The sequence below is a fragment of the Hyla sarda genome, chromosome 6, assembly GCF_029499605.1.
Source record: "Hyla sarda isolate aHylSar1 chromosome 6, aHylSar1.hap1, whole genome shotgun sequence".
In the NCBI taxonomy this organism is placed as follows: Eukaryota; Metazoa; Chordata; class Amphibia; order Anura; family Hylidae; genus Hyla; species Hyla sarda.
The window spans coordinates 291,260,506-291,279,712 of NC_079194.1; the positions used below are offsets into that span (position 1 = coordinate 291,260,506).

Sequence of the window (19,207 nt, forward strand, 5' to 3'; positions counted from 1 at the left end):
TCTAGTCAAAGTGGCCTGCATTAAATTGACCCCATCTACTACAAGTCCCAGCAAGCCCTTAAGGTCTCTGAGTCACTGGTCACCTCCTTGGGCCCTGGCTGACCTGTATAGACTTTTCCACCTGTCTAACCTCAGTAAAGCTACTATTGTCTGTAACTTGGCGTCGGAGTCATTATTGCCCCTGTGCCTAGCCCAGGATCCAGCGGTATATCTTTGGGTGATATTGAGGTTAAACCATGCCCTGGCGTCACGAATACAAGGGGTTAATGCCATCTGCCCCTAGAGTAGTTCCATCTTCCCTGCATCACACCCCATACCACACACATACCGTATTTATCGGCGTATAACACGCACTTTTTAGGCTAAAATTTTTAGCCTAAAGTCTGTGTGCGTGTTATACGCCGATACACCCCCAGGAAAGGCAGGGGGAGAGAGGCCGTCGCTGCCCGCTTCTCTTCCCCTGCCTTTCCTGGGGTCTAGAGCACTGCTGTCGGCCCTTCTCACCCCCTGGCCAGGGGGAGAGAAGCGGCGCCGACAGCCAGGGGGAGAGAAGGGGCAGCGGCACCCATTGCCAGCGCCGCTGCCCCGTTGCCTCCCCCCATCCCCGGTGGCATAATTACCTGAGTCGGGTCCGCGCTGCTGCAGGCCTCCGGCGTATGCGCTGAACGGCACGGCGCATGACGTCAGTGTGCCGCGCCGTGCATAGCAACGACGCAGGGGACGCACACCGGAGGCCTGCAGCAGCGCGGACCCGACTCAGGTAATTATGCCACCGGGGATGGCGGGAGGCAACGGGGCAGCGGCGCCGGCAATGGGTGCCGCTGCCCCTTCTCTCCCCCTGGCTGTCGGCGCCGCTTCTCTCCCCCTGGCTATCGGCGCCGGCACCGATAGTCAGGGGGACAGAACGGGCAGCGGCGCCGATAGCCAGGGGGTGAGAAGGGCCGACAGTAGCGCTATAGACCCCAGGAAAGGCAGGGGGAGAGAAGCGGGCAGCGACGGCCTCTCTCCCCCTGCCTTTCCTGGGGGTATATCGGGGTATACACGCGCACACACGCACCCTCATTTTACCATGGATATTTGGGTAAAAAAAAATTTTTTACCCAAATATCCTTGGTAAAATGAGGGTGCGTGTTATAGGCCGGTGCGTGGTATACCCCGATAAATACGGTATATAATTGTTGCAAAGCTGGAAGCTTAGGGCCTCCTTATACCTGCCAAGAGCGAAGATGGTAGAGACCATGGGGAATGAAGTTCATTCCCTTACATTTAACCCCTTGCATTGTTTATTTATCCTTACAAATAGGGGGGAAATGCGTCGGGACTTATTATAATATCCAATTGTGTATAATATACTGAACTCTAGGACATTGTATGATCATGTACTACAGGCTATATTTCAGGTTTTTGCGGCACAGTATTTTGGTGTTAGTTTGCTACACATTTTGTATTATTTGAGGACACCTATTCTATTACGTATTGAATAAATGTTTTAAATGAGCTAATATTTCAGATGTATGTGAATTGAGTCCTTATTGCTAATTTTTATGTCTTGGTATCCGTATTTTCTGTGAGATATGAGCAACTCAGCAACTTTTCCTCTGGACAGGCTTTGATGAATCTCCCCCTATAAATCTACTGGGAGTTGGTGTCCTTGTCCTAGGTGTCCTGTGGTTTTACACATCAGTCCTAGGTGTCCGATAGTTGTCTCTCCAAATCCGGTTTAGTGACCCACTCTGTGATATTTATTAGGGATCGACCGATTATCGGTATGGCCGATATTATAGGCTGATAATCACGATTTTGGGCATTATCGGTATTGGCAATTACCTTGCCGATAAGCCGATAATGCCCCGCCCCCAGCACCGCAACCGCCCCCCCCCCCTGACCCGCCGCAGCACGACCGCCCCCCCCCCCCCCCCGACCCACCGTAGTGCTGGGCGGTATACCGGTATGGATTTTTGCCCATACCGCTATACAGGTCGGGCCCCTCCCCCACCCTCCGAGTTAATAAAAAAGTGTCCGGCGCCATTCCGGGTGGAGGGTGCTCCGGTACGGGCTGTCCTTCTCCGGGGGTCCTCTTCTCCACTCCGGGCAGGCTCCGGCCTAGTACGCTGCATAGGCGCCGCTACGCCGTGACGTCAGGTGCGTCGCTGCGCACGGGCATCACTGGCCGGAGCCTGCCCGAAGTGGAGAAGATGACCCCCGGAGAAGAAGGACAGCCCGGACCGGTGCACCCTCCACCCAGAATGCCGCCGGACACTACAGGAAGGATGGATGGCCCGGACCACCCTGACAGGCAGGGGGAGAGAAGCGGGTGGTGGCGGCAGCGGTCTATGGCACCGCAAAAGCCACTGCAGTGCATTGATTTAAAGCGCCCGCTTTAAATCAATGACCTGCAGCGGTGTCGAGGGGGGATGAATAGCCGATAACTTATACCGGAATATCGGTATAAGTTATCGGCTATCGGCCCTAACCTCCACCGATTATCGGTATCGGCCCTAAAAAAAATGATATCGGTCGATCCCTAATATTTATTTATTCCACATCTCAACCATTCATTATTGATGTGGTCAACAAATCCTGTAGTCCAGAGTTTCACAATCCAGTCTCTGATGCCCCCTGGTTTGTTGCCCTCAGAGTGGGATTTACTGGGATTCTGAGGGCCCACTTTAAGTTTACACAACTGTAATTTCTTCATAACCTTTGCCATTAGCTTTTACACACAAGAAATACCATGAGTAAGACCTCATTTGTGAACTATACTTAAAAAAATAGACCCTGTTGGCAAGTGAGTGGCCTACAAGTAGAGTTGTCTTCTGCAGGACCTTAGGGCCCAATACCATGTCTGATCCTTGGCCAATTGAGGATCTCCTCATACTATAGTGGGCCAGTCCAACCCTAGCCCCTATTATTGATATTCAGAGGTTACTGCTATGTTTTACTCTGATTATCCTAAAGGTTGGTTGACATCACTACAAGTATTGTATGTATGTCTGGGCTGCACAGGAACAGGAACTTACCTGGTGATGGATCTCTATATGCGGTATACAAGTCATTGCAGAATAAGTCCGTCCATGAAAAATGGGCTTCAGCATATGAGGGCATAAGGGGGTTGAGGATAGAAGAGTCTATCATCACCTGTTATGGGCAAACAATAGGTTAATATCAAAGGTATATTTTTACATAATATCTGTCACTAATAATAATAAATGATTAGGAAAACAGGACGGTAACACTTTATTTCCTTATATGTAGCCACCACTAGGGGGAGCTTTGGAGCGTGCAGTGTATTTTTTTTTTATTGAGAACCAATTTTTGAACCATAAGCTTACCGTACCGTATATACTCGAGTATAAGCAGAGTTTTTCAGCACGATTTTTCGTGCTGAAAATGTCCCCCTCGGCTTATACTCGAGTGAACTCTCCGCCTGTCAATCCCTTCATCAGTGGTCTTCAACCTGCAGACCTCCAGATGTTTCAAAACTACAACTCCCAGCAAGCCCGGACAGCCATCGGCTGTCCGGGCATGCTGGGTGTTGTAGTTTTGAAACCTCTGGAGGTCCATAGGTTTAAGACCACTGCGGCCTTTGTCATCATCCAGCCCCCCCCCCCCCCCTTTCGTTTTGTACTCACCTCCCCACGGCGGGAAGTTAGGGTGAGCTGGTCCAGGCCATCTATGCTGCAGGGACCGTCCGGTGGGGAGGGATAGTCGTTGCGGGCTGTCCATTTTCACCGGGGGGGGGCCTCTGCTCCGCGCTTTGGGGCCGGCCCCGGACTAGTGACGTTGCCTTGACGACGACTCACAGGGACATTCATGCGCAGCGTCCCTGTGCGTCATCGTCAAGGCAACGTCACTAGTCCTGGCCCGAAGCACGGAGAAGGGGCCCCCCGGGTGAAAATGGACAGCCCGCAATGACTATCCCTCCCCACCGGACAGTCCCTGCAGCATAGATGGCCCAGACCAGCTCACCCTAACCTCCCGCCGGGGGGAGGTGAGTGCAAAACAAAAGGGGGGGGGGGGGCTGGATGATGACAAAGGCCGCAGTGGTCATCAACCTGCGGACCTCCAGAGGTTTCAAAACTACAACACCCAGCATGCCCGGACAGCCGATGGCTGTCCGGGCTTGCTGGGAGTTGTAGTTTTGAAACATCTGGAGGTCTGCAGGTTGAAGACCACTGATGAAGGGATTGACAGGCGGTGATGATGAAGGGGGGGGGGGGATGATGACGGGGGTCTGGATGATTACATGGGGGGGATGATGTATTTCCCACCCTAAGCTTATAGTAAAGTCAATAACTTTTCCTGGGTTTTTGGGGTAAAATTAGGGGCCTCTGCTTATATTCGGGTCGGCTTATACTCGAGTATATACGGTACTTAGAGGGCTGAATCCAGTCGTGTAAATTCTCAGTTTGTTTTTTGGCACGAAGAGTATCGTGCAACACAGCGACCTCAGTATACATTGTATTTCATAGTGTCAGCCACCCACCACCCTTTGTATTATCTACATGGAACTATAGTCACACCCGGTGCTATACTGCACTTCAGAACAGATTTTTTTTTTTGTGATGATTAAAAAAAAAGAGGGGAATTGCCACTGTTGTATGGATCTGCAGTTTTTTTTTTGCCAAAATTAAAGTGAAATTAAAAATGAATAAATAAATAAATAATCTACAACACAACCCACACGTATAAATGCACCCTTGCTGGAGATTTTTTTTTAATCTAGGTTGACACGTTATAATCTGCAGGTGTAGAAGAGTCAATAAGTAAATATTCCGCCATAAGTAAATATGGAGACATATTATCTTACAGTAACATCTCCAAAAGCTGCCAAAATTAATAGAGCCAGATATCAGCATGCACTGTTCTGTGAGGAGGATCGTCAAAGAAAGGCCTGATTGGTTCGCAAAAAAAAAAAAAAAAAAAAAACAGCGCCACCCTCCTCCTTGGGCTGTATTACAGCTCTTTTTAAATGTGTGGTTTATCTTTGATTAGTTTCTATTAAAGTATATGGATTTTAGTTGGTATATGGGAAATTAGGGTACTATTGGATTGCCCCAAGGGGTAATCTATTGGAAAAGTGATTGGATTAACCCTCCATATACTGGTCTTGACCAGTGCATTGATTTGGTATTACAGCTCATCCTCATTCAGGCAATGAAAGAGGTTGGGACTGATCTTACAAAGGGGGAGATTTATCAAAACCTGCAAAGAGGAAAAGTTGACCAGTCGCCCATAGGAACCAATCCGATCGCTTCTTTTATTTTTCAGAGGCCTTTTTAAAAATAAAATAAAAAACGATCTGATTGGTTGCTATGGGCAACTGGTCAATTTCTCCTCTGCACAAGTTTAGGGGTTATCCAGGAAAAAACATTTATATATATATATATATATATATATATATCTCAACTGGTTCCAGAAAGTTAAACAGATTTGTAAATTACTTCTATTAAAAAATCTTAATCCTTTCAGTACTTATGAGCTTCTGAAGTTAAGGTTGTTCTTTTCTGTCTAAGTGCTCTCTGATGACACGTGTCTCGGGAACCTCCCAGTTTAGAAGCAATTTAACATAGCAAACCTCTTCTAAACTGGGCGGTTCCCGAGACACGTGTCATCAGAGATTACTTAGACAGAAAAGAACAACCTAAACTTCAGAAGCTCATAAGTACTGAAAGGATTAAGATTTTTTAATAGAAGTAATTTACAAATCTGTTTAACTTTCTGGAGCCAGTTGATATATATATATATATATATATATTAAAAAAAAAGTTTTTTCCTGGATAACCTCTTTAAAGGTGCCAGGCCCCTTAATATTTGCAATTGATAGGGAGGGGTCACAGCCAAAGACAACCTTCCCCTGCCCCTCCTTATAGAGGTACTTCAACCTGCAATAGTAATCACATATCCACTTGTTACTCAGGAGATGCTCCAGAAGCTAAACATTTTTTTTATTGTAAGGTGAAATTAAATTAGATTAGATCAGACATTTCCACACTTGGTAATGCCGAATATTATTTTTTTTTTATTTACTTATTTATTAATTTTTTTATATGGAAATTGGGAAAAGAGAGGTAATTTAAACTTTTAGTATGGAAGGGGTTAATTAAAATTTGTAAAAACTTTTATATATATATATATATATATATATAAAATTATATTTGTATAATATACTTATTTATACCCCGCAGGGGACTTGTATAAGAACTCATTAGATTGCTCATACAGAGATCTGCAGCACTGATCTATGGGATTTGTGCTCTATTGGTAGAGTCTGTTACAGGAAGGCTCTATCAACAGAAGAAACTGGGCCGCCATAGAAGCCTAGGTAAGGCCTTGGGCTGGCATGGCAATGGGGCCGCTCCCCGCATCTTGTCGTGGGGGGCTGATCTGGACCTGCACCACCAATGACGGATTGAATGGTCATTTAATACTGGTAAAAAAAACACACACTTCCATTGTTTCAATGGGAGACGGGCAATCGCGTGAAAAATAGGAGACATACCAATTCTTTCTGTGAGGTCCAGTGAGAGCCTAAATGGCGCAACATTTCACACGGCATTGGGTTTTGCCGACGTGAATGTATCCTAATATATTGCTTCCCTCAATCTATTATTATCTATTGTAGCAATATATTTATTTTTCTTCGTTGCTAACATAGCAAACCTCAGTAGTCATGTGACCACCACACATAAGAAAACATATACAGTGATCCCTCAACTTACAATGGCCTCAACATACAATAGTTTCAACATACAATGGTCTTTTCTGGACCATTGTAAGTTGAAACCAGACTCAACATACAATGCTATGGACAGTTCAGATCTGTGAAACATGTCAATGAACTGACCAATCAGAATGGGCATTCACTGGTAAAACTCCTGTATTACTGAAGCGTGTGCACTTACTAGTGTCTGGTAGCGCCCCCTACAGTACAGGGAGGTATTACATGTTCTGTACTCTTTACCTGTATTATTGAAGTGTATGCACTGATTGGTGTCTGGCAGTGCCCCCTACAGTACAGGGAGGTATTACATGTTCTGTACTCTTTACCTGTATTACTGAAGTGCATGCACTGACTGGTGTCTGGTAGCGCCCCCTACAGTACAGGGAGGTATTACATGTTCTGTACTCTTTACCTGTATTACTGAAGTGCATGCACTGCCTGGTGTCTGGTAGCACCCCCTACAGTACAGGGAGGTATTACATGTTCTGTATTCTACCTGTACCATGATTAGCTGCTCTTTTGGACACCAGGTGAGGGCGGCTCCATGTTACTTTTATAGAACATTATGTGTACTGTACAGGACCCCGAAGAAGCTCCTGTCCTCTACATAGACCAGTGCTTCCCAAGCAGGGTGCCCCCAGCTGTTGCAAAACTACAACTCCCAGCATGCCCGGACAGCCTTTGGCTGTCCGGGCATGCTGGGAGTTGTAGTTTTGCAACAGCTGGAGGCTCCCTGCTTGGGAAACACTGACCTAGACAGTGATTACAGCTCCCAGCAGATCTTTCTTACTTTTATATGTAAGGATTTGCTTTATCTATATTAGTTATCTACTTATTTTTCTTTAATCCTCACTTTTTTCCTATTTTTGGATGACATTTTGGTGCCTTCAGAACCAATTACCAGGTTTCCATAGAGTTCTGGTCTCAACATACAATGGTTTCAACATACAATGGTCGTCCTGGAACCAATTAATATTGTAACTTGAGGGACACCTCAACTTTACCTCATATTTAGGTGTATATTAATAGTAAAGTAGTAAAATCTATTGAGCTCCAGCACAGAGCCCCGTTAAACATATTTTATCCTAATTTCGGTAGAGATCCCCTTTAACCTTTTCTCCCTTCACATTTCCTTGACATATTTTCGTCATGTTTACAGCGAGATTCCGATGTGGCTGAGTCAGTAAACAAGGGTGTATTTTGGGTAAGGTGATTCCACAATTACACGTTGATCCTCCCCAACCATTGATATCAACATGTAGAAGACAAACATTGTATTGTCCCCGCGTCACCATGGTTTGTGTCATCACCCGCCCAGTGTCGCCGCGCACACGCACCCACCCACAGCGAAGATGTTTTTCTATTGAGGTTAAAAACAGTGTCACAATGTCCCAGCAGCTGGTAGGATTATCCGCGCGGCTGTCTAATATACAAGTCAGGACTATTTACCATATAACAGTCTGCAAAATACGCGCTAATTTGTTATTGTAGATACTGTGTTCAATGGGGGAAATTTATCAAAACCTGTGCAGGGGAAGAGTGGTGCAGTTGCCCATAGCAACCAATCAGATTGCTTCTTTCATTTTCCACAGGCCTCTTTAGAGGCCTGTGGAAAATGAAAGAAGCAATCTGATTGGTTGCTATGGGCAACTGCACCACTCTTCCTCTGCACAGGTTTTGATAAATCTCCCCCAATGTGTTTACCTGGAGGAGAGTCAATGCGGAAATACAGAAACATTTCTCCTTGTGATAAAAGATATTTAGGGTATATTTCCCACATACAGGATCTGCTGTGGGTGTAAAGGGGTGCTCCGCCCCTAGACATCTTATCCCCTATCCAAAGTATAGGGGATAAGATGTCTGATCACGGGGGTCCCGCTGCTGGGGACCCCCCGCGATCTCCGCTGTGCGGAGCGAACTTCGATGCGGGGCGGAGGCTCGTGATGTCATGGTCACGCCCCCTCCCATAGACTTGCATTGAGGGGGCATGGCCTTGACATCACAAGTGGGGTGCGGCCATGACATCACGAGCCTCCTGCACTGAACGCCGGGTGCAGCCGGGAGATCGCAGGGGTCCCCAGTGGTGGGACCCCTGCGATCAGACATCTTATAAGATGTCAAGGGGTGGAGTACCCCTTTAACGTACCTTTGGGCACTGTTACAAAAACGTTCGATATGTTGTAGAGACGTGTCAAAAGTTTTGATCAGTCAGGTCTGGGTGTTCAGAGCCTGACCGATCTCTAGAACAAACGCACTAAGCCAGACAAAATGACTATGAAAGTCTACGGGATTGTCTCAGTCAGCAGCGCTTCTCTCTCTGATCGTTCTAGTGATCCGTCAGGGTCTGAACACTCAGACCCGGATCAATCGAAACCAAAACTTTTGACATTTCTCTAGGACATGTAAAAGTTTTTTTTGTTAAAACCATCTTCCCCTTAAAAAAAAGTTGTCCATTTAGGACAGGTTTTGTTTACTAGAATAGATCCGCTAAAACAGTCATCATCAACCTGTGGCCTATCCAGCTATTGAAAAACTACAACTTCCATAATGCACATACACCCAAAGGCTGTCACACAATGGTGGGAGTTGTAGTTTTGCAACACCAGGACAGCCACAAAGTAGGGAACAATACCCTATGTGGTGGTCTAGTTCAGGAGTTGCACCCCTATACCCTTGCTGCCCTGTCAGGCCGCCTCCATACAGTGTCCCCTGGGCTCCCCCTGCACCTGTTCCATTGTCTATTAATTTATATGCCAGTTATATAATGTATTATACCTGAAATGTGTTATGCCTTTAAGACCAGTTGTCATGTGATTGTAACCCAGTGAGGTATCAGTGACCATGTGACCTAAGGGTGACCTTTGGGACCCCTCCTAGTCTCCCCCATATAAGCCCTGGGTGGAGCTAGCTTGCTCTCCTATGCTCCTGTATGCTGAGTTGCAGTGAGGTCAAGTTCTAGGTGAGTGTCTGGAGTCCAGAGGAGGCCTAAAGTCAGTCAAGCCGCCACGGATTCTCAAGTCCATTGCCCCACAGGTCAAGTCAAAGCTTGGTAAGCTACGGAAGGGGTGAAGTCAGTCATAGTCAAGTCAGTCCAGTGTGTGCCTTATGCCTAAAGTACCCCCCCAGTCTGAACTGTGTCCAGTATTGCAGAGTAAAATTTGCATGCCGATGCAAACAAAGTTTGGGATAGAAAGTGTATGGGACTTTGTCAGTGAAAAGTGTTTAATCTGAGGCGCTTGTGAAATAGAGAGGGAGGTGAAGAGAAGAAGACTGTTATCTACCATTGTGAACTGTCCTGGAACTGTACCGACCATGTGTAAAATCAGGTTCAAAGTTATGCTGGTCAGCGTCCTGCCCCTGGGCGTGAAAACCATGTTGCTTTATGGATGCCGAAGTGGAACTGTAAAGATCCGCCCCTTGTTGCCGCTGCAGCGGAAGTCAGCGCTACAACGCTGATGCAATTTCGTCCGGCGAAGCCCTTTATAAACCCTCTCAGTTTGCCGGAAGTCTGCAAGTGAAGCAACATGGCGGAACAGGCTAGCACGAGGTCGGAGAGTCCCAAGATTGTTTGCCGCAGAGCCACGGTTGTAAAATTTGACAAAGTGCGGGTGTTTGGCACCCTCATGGACTGTCATCATGGGGGGACCATCTTGGTCAATCGTTGGGCAGTGCAGAGAGATTATCTTCCTCCACCACTGTATTCTCTAGAGAGCAGAGAGATCGTGGAGTATACTCCTGTACAGAGTATGAGAGGAGAGTGGGCGGCTGCAGTGACCCGTCCGAAAAATCCAACAGAGATTCCTATCAGACGACTGGGATGCAGATCCCTTTGGTTTGCTGACACCTAAAGTCAGAGGCGCCATCCAAGAGGAAGAGGTCTACTTGCCCGAGGCGCCTGTCATGGCACCAGAGTTTCTGCACGAGTCATCCACAGATGTGCCCAGGCCTACTCCTGTTGTTTAGGAGATTTGGCCTAATCAGCGGGCACCAACTAAAGTGCCTCGGCCTACTCCCACAGAGGAGGTTTGGCAGGCCCAACATGCACCATTGTCTATTCCCCCAGTGGCGCAAGCTGCTGCTGTACAAATGGTGGTCACCATCAGCCCCACCATTACTGGGTTTACCTTATCCCGGGTAAACTGGAACACCCGAGTGAGTACATTGGAGCGGGCACAGTCCTGTGGACCCCGTTATATATCCCAGCTTAGGAAGCAGTAGGACAGGCGAGGCTGGGATGGCAAATACCCAGGTTGAAGAGTCTACGTGTACCCACTTTGCTAATAAGTTGTGAGACAAACGTTGCTGAAACCTGAAAACAACAAGAATACTTCACACACAAAGTTAAAGAAAAAGTGCCTGGTGGACTCACCAAGAACTCCTGTAACCATTTGCATAAGTGTAAGTGCCCGGCTTCTAGCCGTGATCCTTTACTGAGAACTCTAAACGTACCAGAACTGTGGAGCAGTGCTAGGAAAAAAAAATATATATATATATATATATACTGTCAGAGTAATATATTTCTGTTTATATTTTTGCACAGGTGAATGCAAATGCTGTTGGTCTATGCTGTTTAAGGTGTGTTGTAATAAAATGTATATAACGTGTACATACAAGAATGTCTAAGAAGTTTCTTCGTGTCTATGGAAATTTATATAGGAGGTATCCTGACTAGGTAAGGAGAAGCATATCCACTACCTCACTGCCAGAACATTTACCAGCTAGGTACAGAGAATAGTCATAGTACCTTTGTATATTTAGTTAGTCTAGCATAGATAATGCTAAGTGTAATTTTGTAGAGTCAAGTCTAATGGAGTACATAGTGTTTTGTATAGAAACTAGTCAAATGTAATGTCTAGTTAGGACTGTAGCTAACAAAAATATATTCCAGTCCATAATAGTCCGTAATGTTACATTTTCAAATGTCTAACCCCTTTCCTGTCCATCGTGTACAGGGTGCTCTACTGGCCAGAGAGTTGTCCTGGGAGCTAGATAAACACGTATAGCAACAGAGTTGCCATGTATAAAAGGTAATATTGTATTATTGTAATATTGTCTAGAAATGTGCATAGTGTTCTGGGGAGAAGTAGCTAGTGCCAAAGGGACCCAGCAGCTAAGGCATTCGGATAGAAGCATCATTTGTCTTGTTATTCCCGTTATTCATACCCTAACAAAAGGAGCATGTAAGGACATTACCAACTGATGCTACATGGACTCGTCCCCAACTGTTTAGTCACCAGACCTGTGAAGGACATTTGATAACAATGCCCCAGGAACTGTTTGTCATCACTAGGGACCCCCGCGATCAAACATCTTATTTCCTATCCTTTGGAAAGAGGATAAGATGTCTAGGGAAAGAGTACCCCTTTAAGTGCAGAAAGATAGTTTTAGCACAAGACTGCAACATAACAAAATGTGAACAAGGTGCATGCGTCTGAAGACTTGTGAATGTATTGTACACAGCTCAGATCCTCATATCATAAGTAAATGCCGCTGCAGTATTTGACTCAGACACTGCTGGTTATATCTCCTGTGCTTGTTCCTTATGGTGTCCCCAGGTTTATGTAGCCAGCTGTGTTTATACAAAATACCGTAGAAAGAAAATGACAGGAAGAGAGCTGACATTCCGGCAACACAGAATTGTTGGGGGCTGGACAGGTTTTACAGTTACGTACAGAATAAATCTACATTACCATAATTTTTTTTATTGCTGCATGATACAATGCCAGGCTCCCTTGTTACAATGGCGTATGATTCAATCTGAAATACTCAAGCTTTTTAGAGGCAAATTGGCGGGGCAAGAATCTCTGAGTGCCTGTAGTGGTCCCTGCTGGCTTCTCTTCACCCATCTGGCCTGGATTGATAGAACTTCCCCTATTTGGGTATAGGGAGAGATCAATCAAGGCCCTTGGGAAAGGAACAAGCTGTCAGGGACCGCTCCAGACACTCAAGGACCCTTAACCAGGATGAAAGTTTTTAGCTTTAATTTTAAGCATTACGTCTACCTATCACCTGCCCAATACCATCCCTACAGTGAAGTATGGTGGGGGCAACATCATGTCTGGAGGAAACCAGGTACTGCCCATCATCTGCCCAATACCATCCCTACAGTGATCATGGTGGGGACAGCATCATGTCTGGAGGAAACCAGGTACTGCCCATCACCTGCCCAATACCATCCCTACAGTGATCATAGGGGGGGGGGGCAGCATCATGTCTGGGGGAAACCAGACACTGCCCATCACTTGCCCAATACCATCCCTACAGTGATCATGGTGGGGGCAGCATCATGTCTGGAGGAAACCAGGCACTGCCCATGATCTGCCCAATACCATCCCTACAGTGATCATGGTGGGGGCAGCATCATGTCTGGGGGAAACCAGGCACTGCCCCATACCATCCCTACAGTGATCATGGTGGGGGCAGCATCATGTCTGGGGGAAACCAGGTACTGCCCATCATCTGCCCAATACCATCCCTACAGTGATCATGGGGGGGGGGCAGCATCATGTCTGGGGGAAACCAGACACTGCCCATCACCTGCCCAATACCATCCCTACAGTGATCATGGTGGGGGCAGCATCATGTCTGGAGGAAACCAGGCACTGCCCATCACCTGCCCAATACCATCTCTACAGTGATCATGGTGGGGGCAGCATTATGTCTGGAGGAAACCAGGTACTGCCCATCACCTGCCCAATACCATCCCTACAGTGATCATGGTGGGGGCAGCATCATGTCTGGAGGAAACCAGGTACTGCCCATCACCTGCCCAATACCATCCCTACAGTGATCATGGTGGGGACAGCATCATGTCTGGGGGAAACCAGGTACTGCCCATCACCTGCCCAATACCATCCCTACAGTGATCATGGTGGGGGCAGCATCATGTCTGGAGGAAACCAGGCACTGCCCATCACCTGCCCAATACCATCCCTACAGTGATCATGGTGGGGGCAGCATCATGTCTGGGGGAAACCAGGCACTGCCCATCATCTGCCCAATACCATCCCTACAGTGATCATGGGGGGGGGGCAGCATCATGTCTGGGGGAAACCAGACACTGCCCATCACCTGCCCAATATCATCCCTACAGTGATCATGGTGGGGGCAGCATCATGTCTGGAGGAAACCAGGCACTGCCCATCACCTGCCCAATACCATCTCTACAGTGATCATGGTGGGGGCAGCATTATGTCTGGAGGAAACCAGGTACTGCCCATCACCTGCCCAATACCATCCCTACAGTGATCATGGTGGGGGCAGCATCATGTCTGGAGGAAACCAGGTACTGCCCATCACCTGCCCAATACCATCCCTACAGTGATCATGGTGGGGACAGCATCATGTCTGGGGGAAACCAGGCACTGCCCATCACCTGCCCAATACCATCCCTACAGTGATCATGGTGGGGGCAGCATCATGTCTGGGGGAAACCAGGCTCTGCCCATTACCTGTCCAATATCATCCCTACAGTGATCATGGTGGGGGCAGCATCATGTCTGGAGGAAACCAGGTACTGCCCATTACCTGCCCAATACCATCCCCACAGTGATCATGGTGGGGGCAGCATCATGTCTGGAGGAAACCAGGTACTGCCCATCACCTGCCCAATACCATCCCTACAGTGATCATGGTGGGGGCAGCATCATGTCTGGAGGAAACCAGGTACTGCCCATCACCTGCCCAATACCATCCCTACAGTGATCATGGTGGGGGCAGCATCATGTCTGGAGGAAACCAGGTACTACCCATCACCTGCCCAATACCATCCCTACAGTGATCATGGTGGGGGCAGCATCATGTCTGGGGGAAACCAGTTACTGCCCATCACCTGCCCAATATCATCCCTACAGTGATCATGGTGGGGACAGCATCATGTCTGGGGGAAACCAGTTACTGCCCATCACCTGCCCAATACCATCCCTACAGTGAAGCATGATGGGGACAGGGAAATTGGTCTGGAATGAAGTAAAGATGAAAGAGCAAAGTACAGAAATATTCTTAATGAAAACCTGATCCAGAGCTCTGGACCTCCAGACTGGGCTGAGGTTTCACCTTCCAATAAGACATTGACCCTAAGCACACACCCAAGACAACACAGGAGCGGCTTAGGGACACCTCTGTGAATGTCCTTGAGTGGCCCAGCCAGAGCCCTGATCCCAATAAAACACCTCTGGAGAAACCTTAAAATGGCTTCCACCGACGGTCCCAATCCAACCTGACAGAGCCTAAGAGGATCTGCAGAGAAGAATAGCAGAAAATCCTCAAATCCAGATGAGTAAACCTTGTGTCCTCATCCCCAAGAAGACTGGAGGCTGGAATCACTGCCAAAGGGGCCTCAACTAAGTCCTGAGTCTTGTTAGCGATTCTGATCCTGACCAAAATCAGAGGAGCATATATTAGTCTGAAGATCCTGTCACGCACTTGAGGAGACTGCAATAGTGATAGCCTTAGGTAGCCTAAAAACAACTAGGCTAAAGTTCCCTAGTCCTGTGTACAAGCAAATCCAACTGGCTTTGCCTAGCAAGTCCCTTTGCAAGGATATAAACAGTTAAAGAGGTACTCTGCTCCTAGACATCTGACCCCCACAATCTCCCTGCTGCACCCGGCATTCGTATAGAGCGTTGGGTGCAGCCCTGAATCTTGTGACATCATGGCCACGCCCCACTCGCGAAGTCACGGCCACGTCCCCTCAATGCCAGTCTATGGGAGCGGGCGTGACGGCAGTCAGTCATCCGTCACAAAGCGAAGTTTGTTCCATGCATCGGATGCACCCCCGTGACCCCCAGTCTCCTGTCAAAATTGAACTATGTTTAGCATTTTCATAGTATAGACCAGTGTTTCCCAACGAGGGTGCCTTCAGCTGTTGCAAAACTAAAACTCCCAGCATGCCCAGACAGCCAAAGGCTGTCTGGGCATGCTGGGAGTTGTAGTTTTGCAACAGCTGGAGACACCCTGGTTGAAAAACACAGGCATAGACATTCGATTGCAATGGGAGGTCTGGTCTTCAGTTCTCAAGATGGTTGGTGGTCCTAATAGTCAGACCCCCCAATGATGTTGTTGTTTTTACAGAACTCCCGGAATAGATCAATATCCCCTGCAATGTCTTAAAGGAGTAGTCCAGTGGTGACCCGGTGGTGAACAACTTATCCCCTATCCTAAGGATAGGGGATAAGTTTGAGATCGCGGGGGTCCGACCGCTGGGGCCCCCTGCGATCTCCTGTACGGAGCCCCGACAGCCTGCGGGAAGGGGGCGTGTCGACCTCCGCACGAAGCGGCGGCCGACACCCCCCCTCAATACAACTCTATGGCAGAGCCGAAGCGCTGCCTTCGGCAATCTCCGGCTCTGCCATTGAGATGTATTGAGGGGGCGTGTCAGCCGCCGCTTCGTGCGGAGGTCGACACCCGCTATCTGGCCGGAGAGCCGGGGCCCCATACAGAGAGATCGCAGGGGGCCCCAGCGGTCGGACCCCCCGCGATCTCAAACTTATCCCCAATCCTTAGGATAGGGGATACGTTTTTCACCACTGGACTACCCCTTTAAAGGCGTACTCCAGGGAAAAAACTATTTTTTTTCATATCAACTGGCTCCAGAAAGTTAAACAGATTTGTAAATTACTTCTATTAAAAAATCTTAACCCTTCCAGTACTTATCAGATGCTGCAGTTGAGTTGTTCTTATCTGTCTGACCACACTGCTCTCTGCTGACATCTCTGTCTGTCTGGGGAACTGTCCAGAGCAGGAACAAATTCCCATAGCAAACCTCTCCTGCTCCGAACAGTTCCTGGGAGAGACAGAGGTGTCAGACAGAAAAGCACAACTCAACTTCAACAGCTGATAAGTACTGGAAGGATTAAGATTTTTAAATAGAAGTCATTTACAAATCTGTTAAACTTTCTGGAGCCAGTTGATATGAAACATGTATTATTTTTTTCCACAAGAATACCCCTTTAAATATTCCGGAGAACTTTGTATCCTGCAAATCTCACTATTCTGTGCACTTATTGTACATTTGTTCTGTCCATAATCCTTTTTATCTTATCCAGAATCGTCTGTCAATCTTTTAGAGGAGCGCAAACATTTTCGTAATACAATAGTCTGGTGTAATAATCCCCAACACGCGGTGCGATGACTCTTGTGATAATACCATGGCTTTAGGTGTGGTTAAGTGTCAGTCAGTGTCTACAGATCTGTGGGAGCGCTCATAGTCAAAATAGTACAGGAACTTGTGGTGAACCCGAACTATTAGGCAACGGCTTAAAGGGCGGTCACATCAAGACAACCCCTTTTTTATGTGAATACAGCCCAGCAGAGACGTGCACAGACATCTTTTTTTTGGGGGGGGGGGGGGGGTCAGGGGTTCAAGTAGAAAAAATAGGGCAGATGGATTTAAAGGGCAGGGGCTCAAGCCCCCTTTTGAGTCTATGTGTGCACGTCCCTGCGGCCCAGTGATCAGAAGATATCACAGGAGATGTCAACAAGAAGGGGTCTAACGTAGCAGGGGTCTACTTTACTTTATATAGTTATAGGGGTTATCCGCGACTGCCCGTCCCTGAAAACATTAATAAAGCAGCAGCCATCAGACCCCTATTACCCATCATACGCTTTGACATAACAACTTCGGTCTTTTGTAATATAATAGGAGTGTTCAGTCATTATAATAAGGAGATAAGGGATGTTTGATGTTTACATCCCTGGATTCATCCTATGGAAAAGTACTAGAAGAATAAAATAACAGCACATAAAGCTAAAGAAGAATAAACAAGACACTCACAAAGGGAGCAATGATAGCGGCGGGAGATCCTATGTGCATGGAAGCCATATGTCATAGAAGAGCAAAGGGTCTATCTATTTATCTATCTATCTATCTATCTATCTATCTATCTATCTTATATCTATCTATTTGTGGTGGCCCAGTACGGGAGGTGTTACCCTGTACCCTTGCTGTCCTGTCAGGCAGCCTCCTTCAGTGTCCCCTGGACTCCCTTGTACTTGTTTCCCCCCTGTACATGTGTTCTGCTTTGTAATGTATTATAAAATGTAATGTTGCTTTAAGAGTTATACCATGTGATATGTCATGTGATTGTTACCCAGGAGGTACCAGTGACCAGGTGACCCCAAGAGTGACCTATGGGCTCCCTGCTGGTCTCTACCATATAAGCCCTGGGTGGAGCTTCTCTCTCTTGCTTCGGCTGAGGTCCAGTGCAGTCGTCTAGTGTGTGTGTCCAGAGTGTTGGAGGCCTCAAAGTCCAGTCCTGCAGCCGCCATCAAGTCAGGTAAGATAAAGTCACAGCTTTATGAGTCAAGTCAAGTCAGTCCCTGTCAGCAACTGTGAAGTCAGCGTGGTCTGCTTTACATTGTCCACGTCATACTACAAGTACCAGCAAACCCTTAAGGTCTCAGCGTCACTGGTCTCCTCCTTGGGCCCTGGCTGAACTGTATAGACTTTACCACCTGTCTACCCTCAGTTAAGCTACCGTTGTCTGTAACTTGGCATTGGAGTCATTATTGCCCCCGTGCCTAGCCAGGATCTAGTGGTCTACCTTTGGGTGGTATCAAGGATAAACCATAGAAACATAGAATGTGTCGGCAGATAAGAACCATTTGGCCCATCTAGTCTGCCCAATAATCTGAATACTATGAATAGTCCCTGGCCCTATCTTATATGAAGGATAGCCTTATACCTATCTTATATGAAGGATAGCCTTATGCCTATCCCATGTATGTTTAAACTCCTTCACTGTATTTGCAGCGAACACTTCTGCAGGAAGGCTATTCCATGCATCCAATACTCTCTCAGTAAAGTAATACTTCCTGATATTACTGCAGAAACCTTTCCCCTCTATATAACACCATGTCCTCTTGTGGTAGTTTTTCTTCTTTTAAATCTCCTCTCCTCCTTTACCGTGTTGATTCACTTTAAGTATTTAAAAGTCTCTATCATATCCCCTCTGTCTCTTCTTTCTTCTATACATGTTCAGGTCCTTTAACCTTTCCTGTAAGTTTTATCCTGCAGTCCATGTACTAGTTTAGTATCTTCTCTGAACTCTCTCTAGAGTATCTATATCCTTCTGGAGATACGGCCTCCAGTACTGCGCACAATACTCCAAGTGAGGTCTCACCAGTGTTCTGTACAGCGGCATGAGCACTTCTCTCTTTCTACTGCTTATACCTCTCCCTATACATCCATGAGCACTTCTCTCTCTACTGCTTATACCTCTCCCTATACATCCAAGAGCACTTCTCTCTCTACTCTCTACTGCTTATACCTCTCCCTATACATCCATGAGCACTTCTCTCTTTCTATTGCTTATATCTCTCCCTATACATCCATGAGCACTTCTCTCTCTACTGCTTATACCTCTCCCTATACATCCATGAGCACTTCTCTCTTTCTACTGCTTATACCTCTCCCTATACATCCAAGCATTCTGCTAGTGATTCCTGCTGCTCTATTACATTGTCTTCCTACCTTTAAGTCTT

The 19,207-nt window shown here is 47.0% G+C and overlaps 1 protein-coding gene across 9 annotated transcripts in view; it reads right to left on the reverse strand.

Annotated features, from left to right (window-relative positions):
- Positions 1-19,207, reverse strand: part of ELF5 (E74 like ETS transcription factor 5) — a 231,034-nt gene that overhangs the window by 29,735 nt on the left and 182,092 nt on the right. For 8 of the 9 annotated variants that reach the window (XM_056527723.1, XM_056527724.1, XM_056527719.1 and 5 more), the window contains one exon: positions 3,021-3,138. In XM_056527723.1, coding sequence (XP_056383698.1) covers positions 3,021-3,138 — 118 coding nt within the window. Of the gene's footprint in view, positions 1-3,020; positions 3,139-8,173; positions 8,203-19,207 lie in introns of those variants that run through there. The other variant, XM_056527726.1, reaches the window with a different exon arrangement.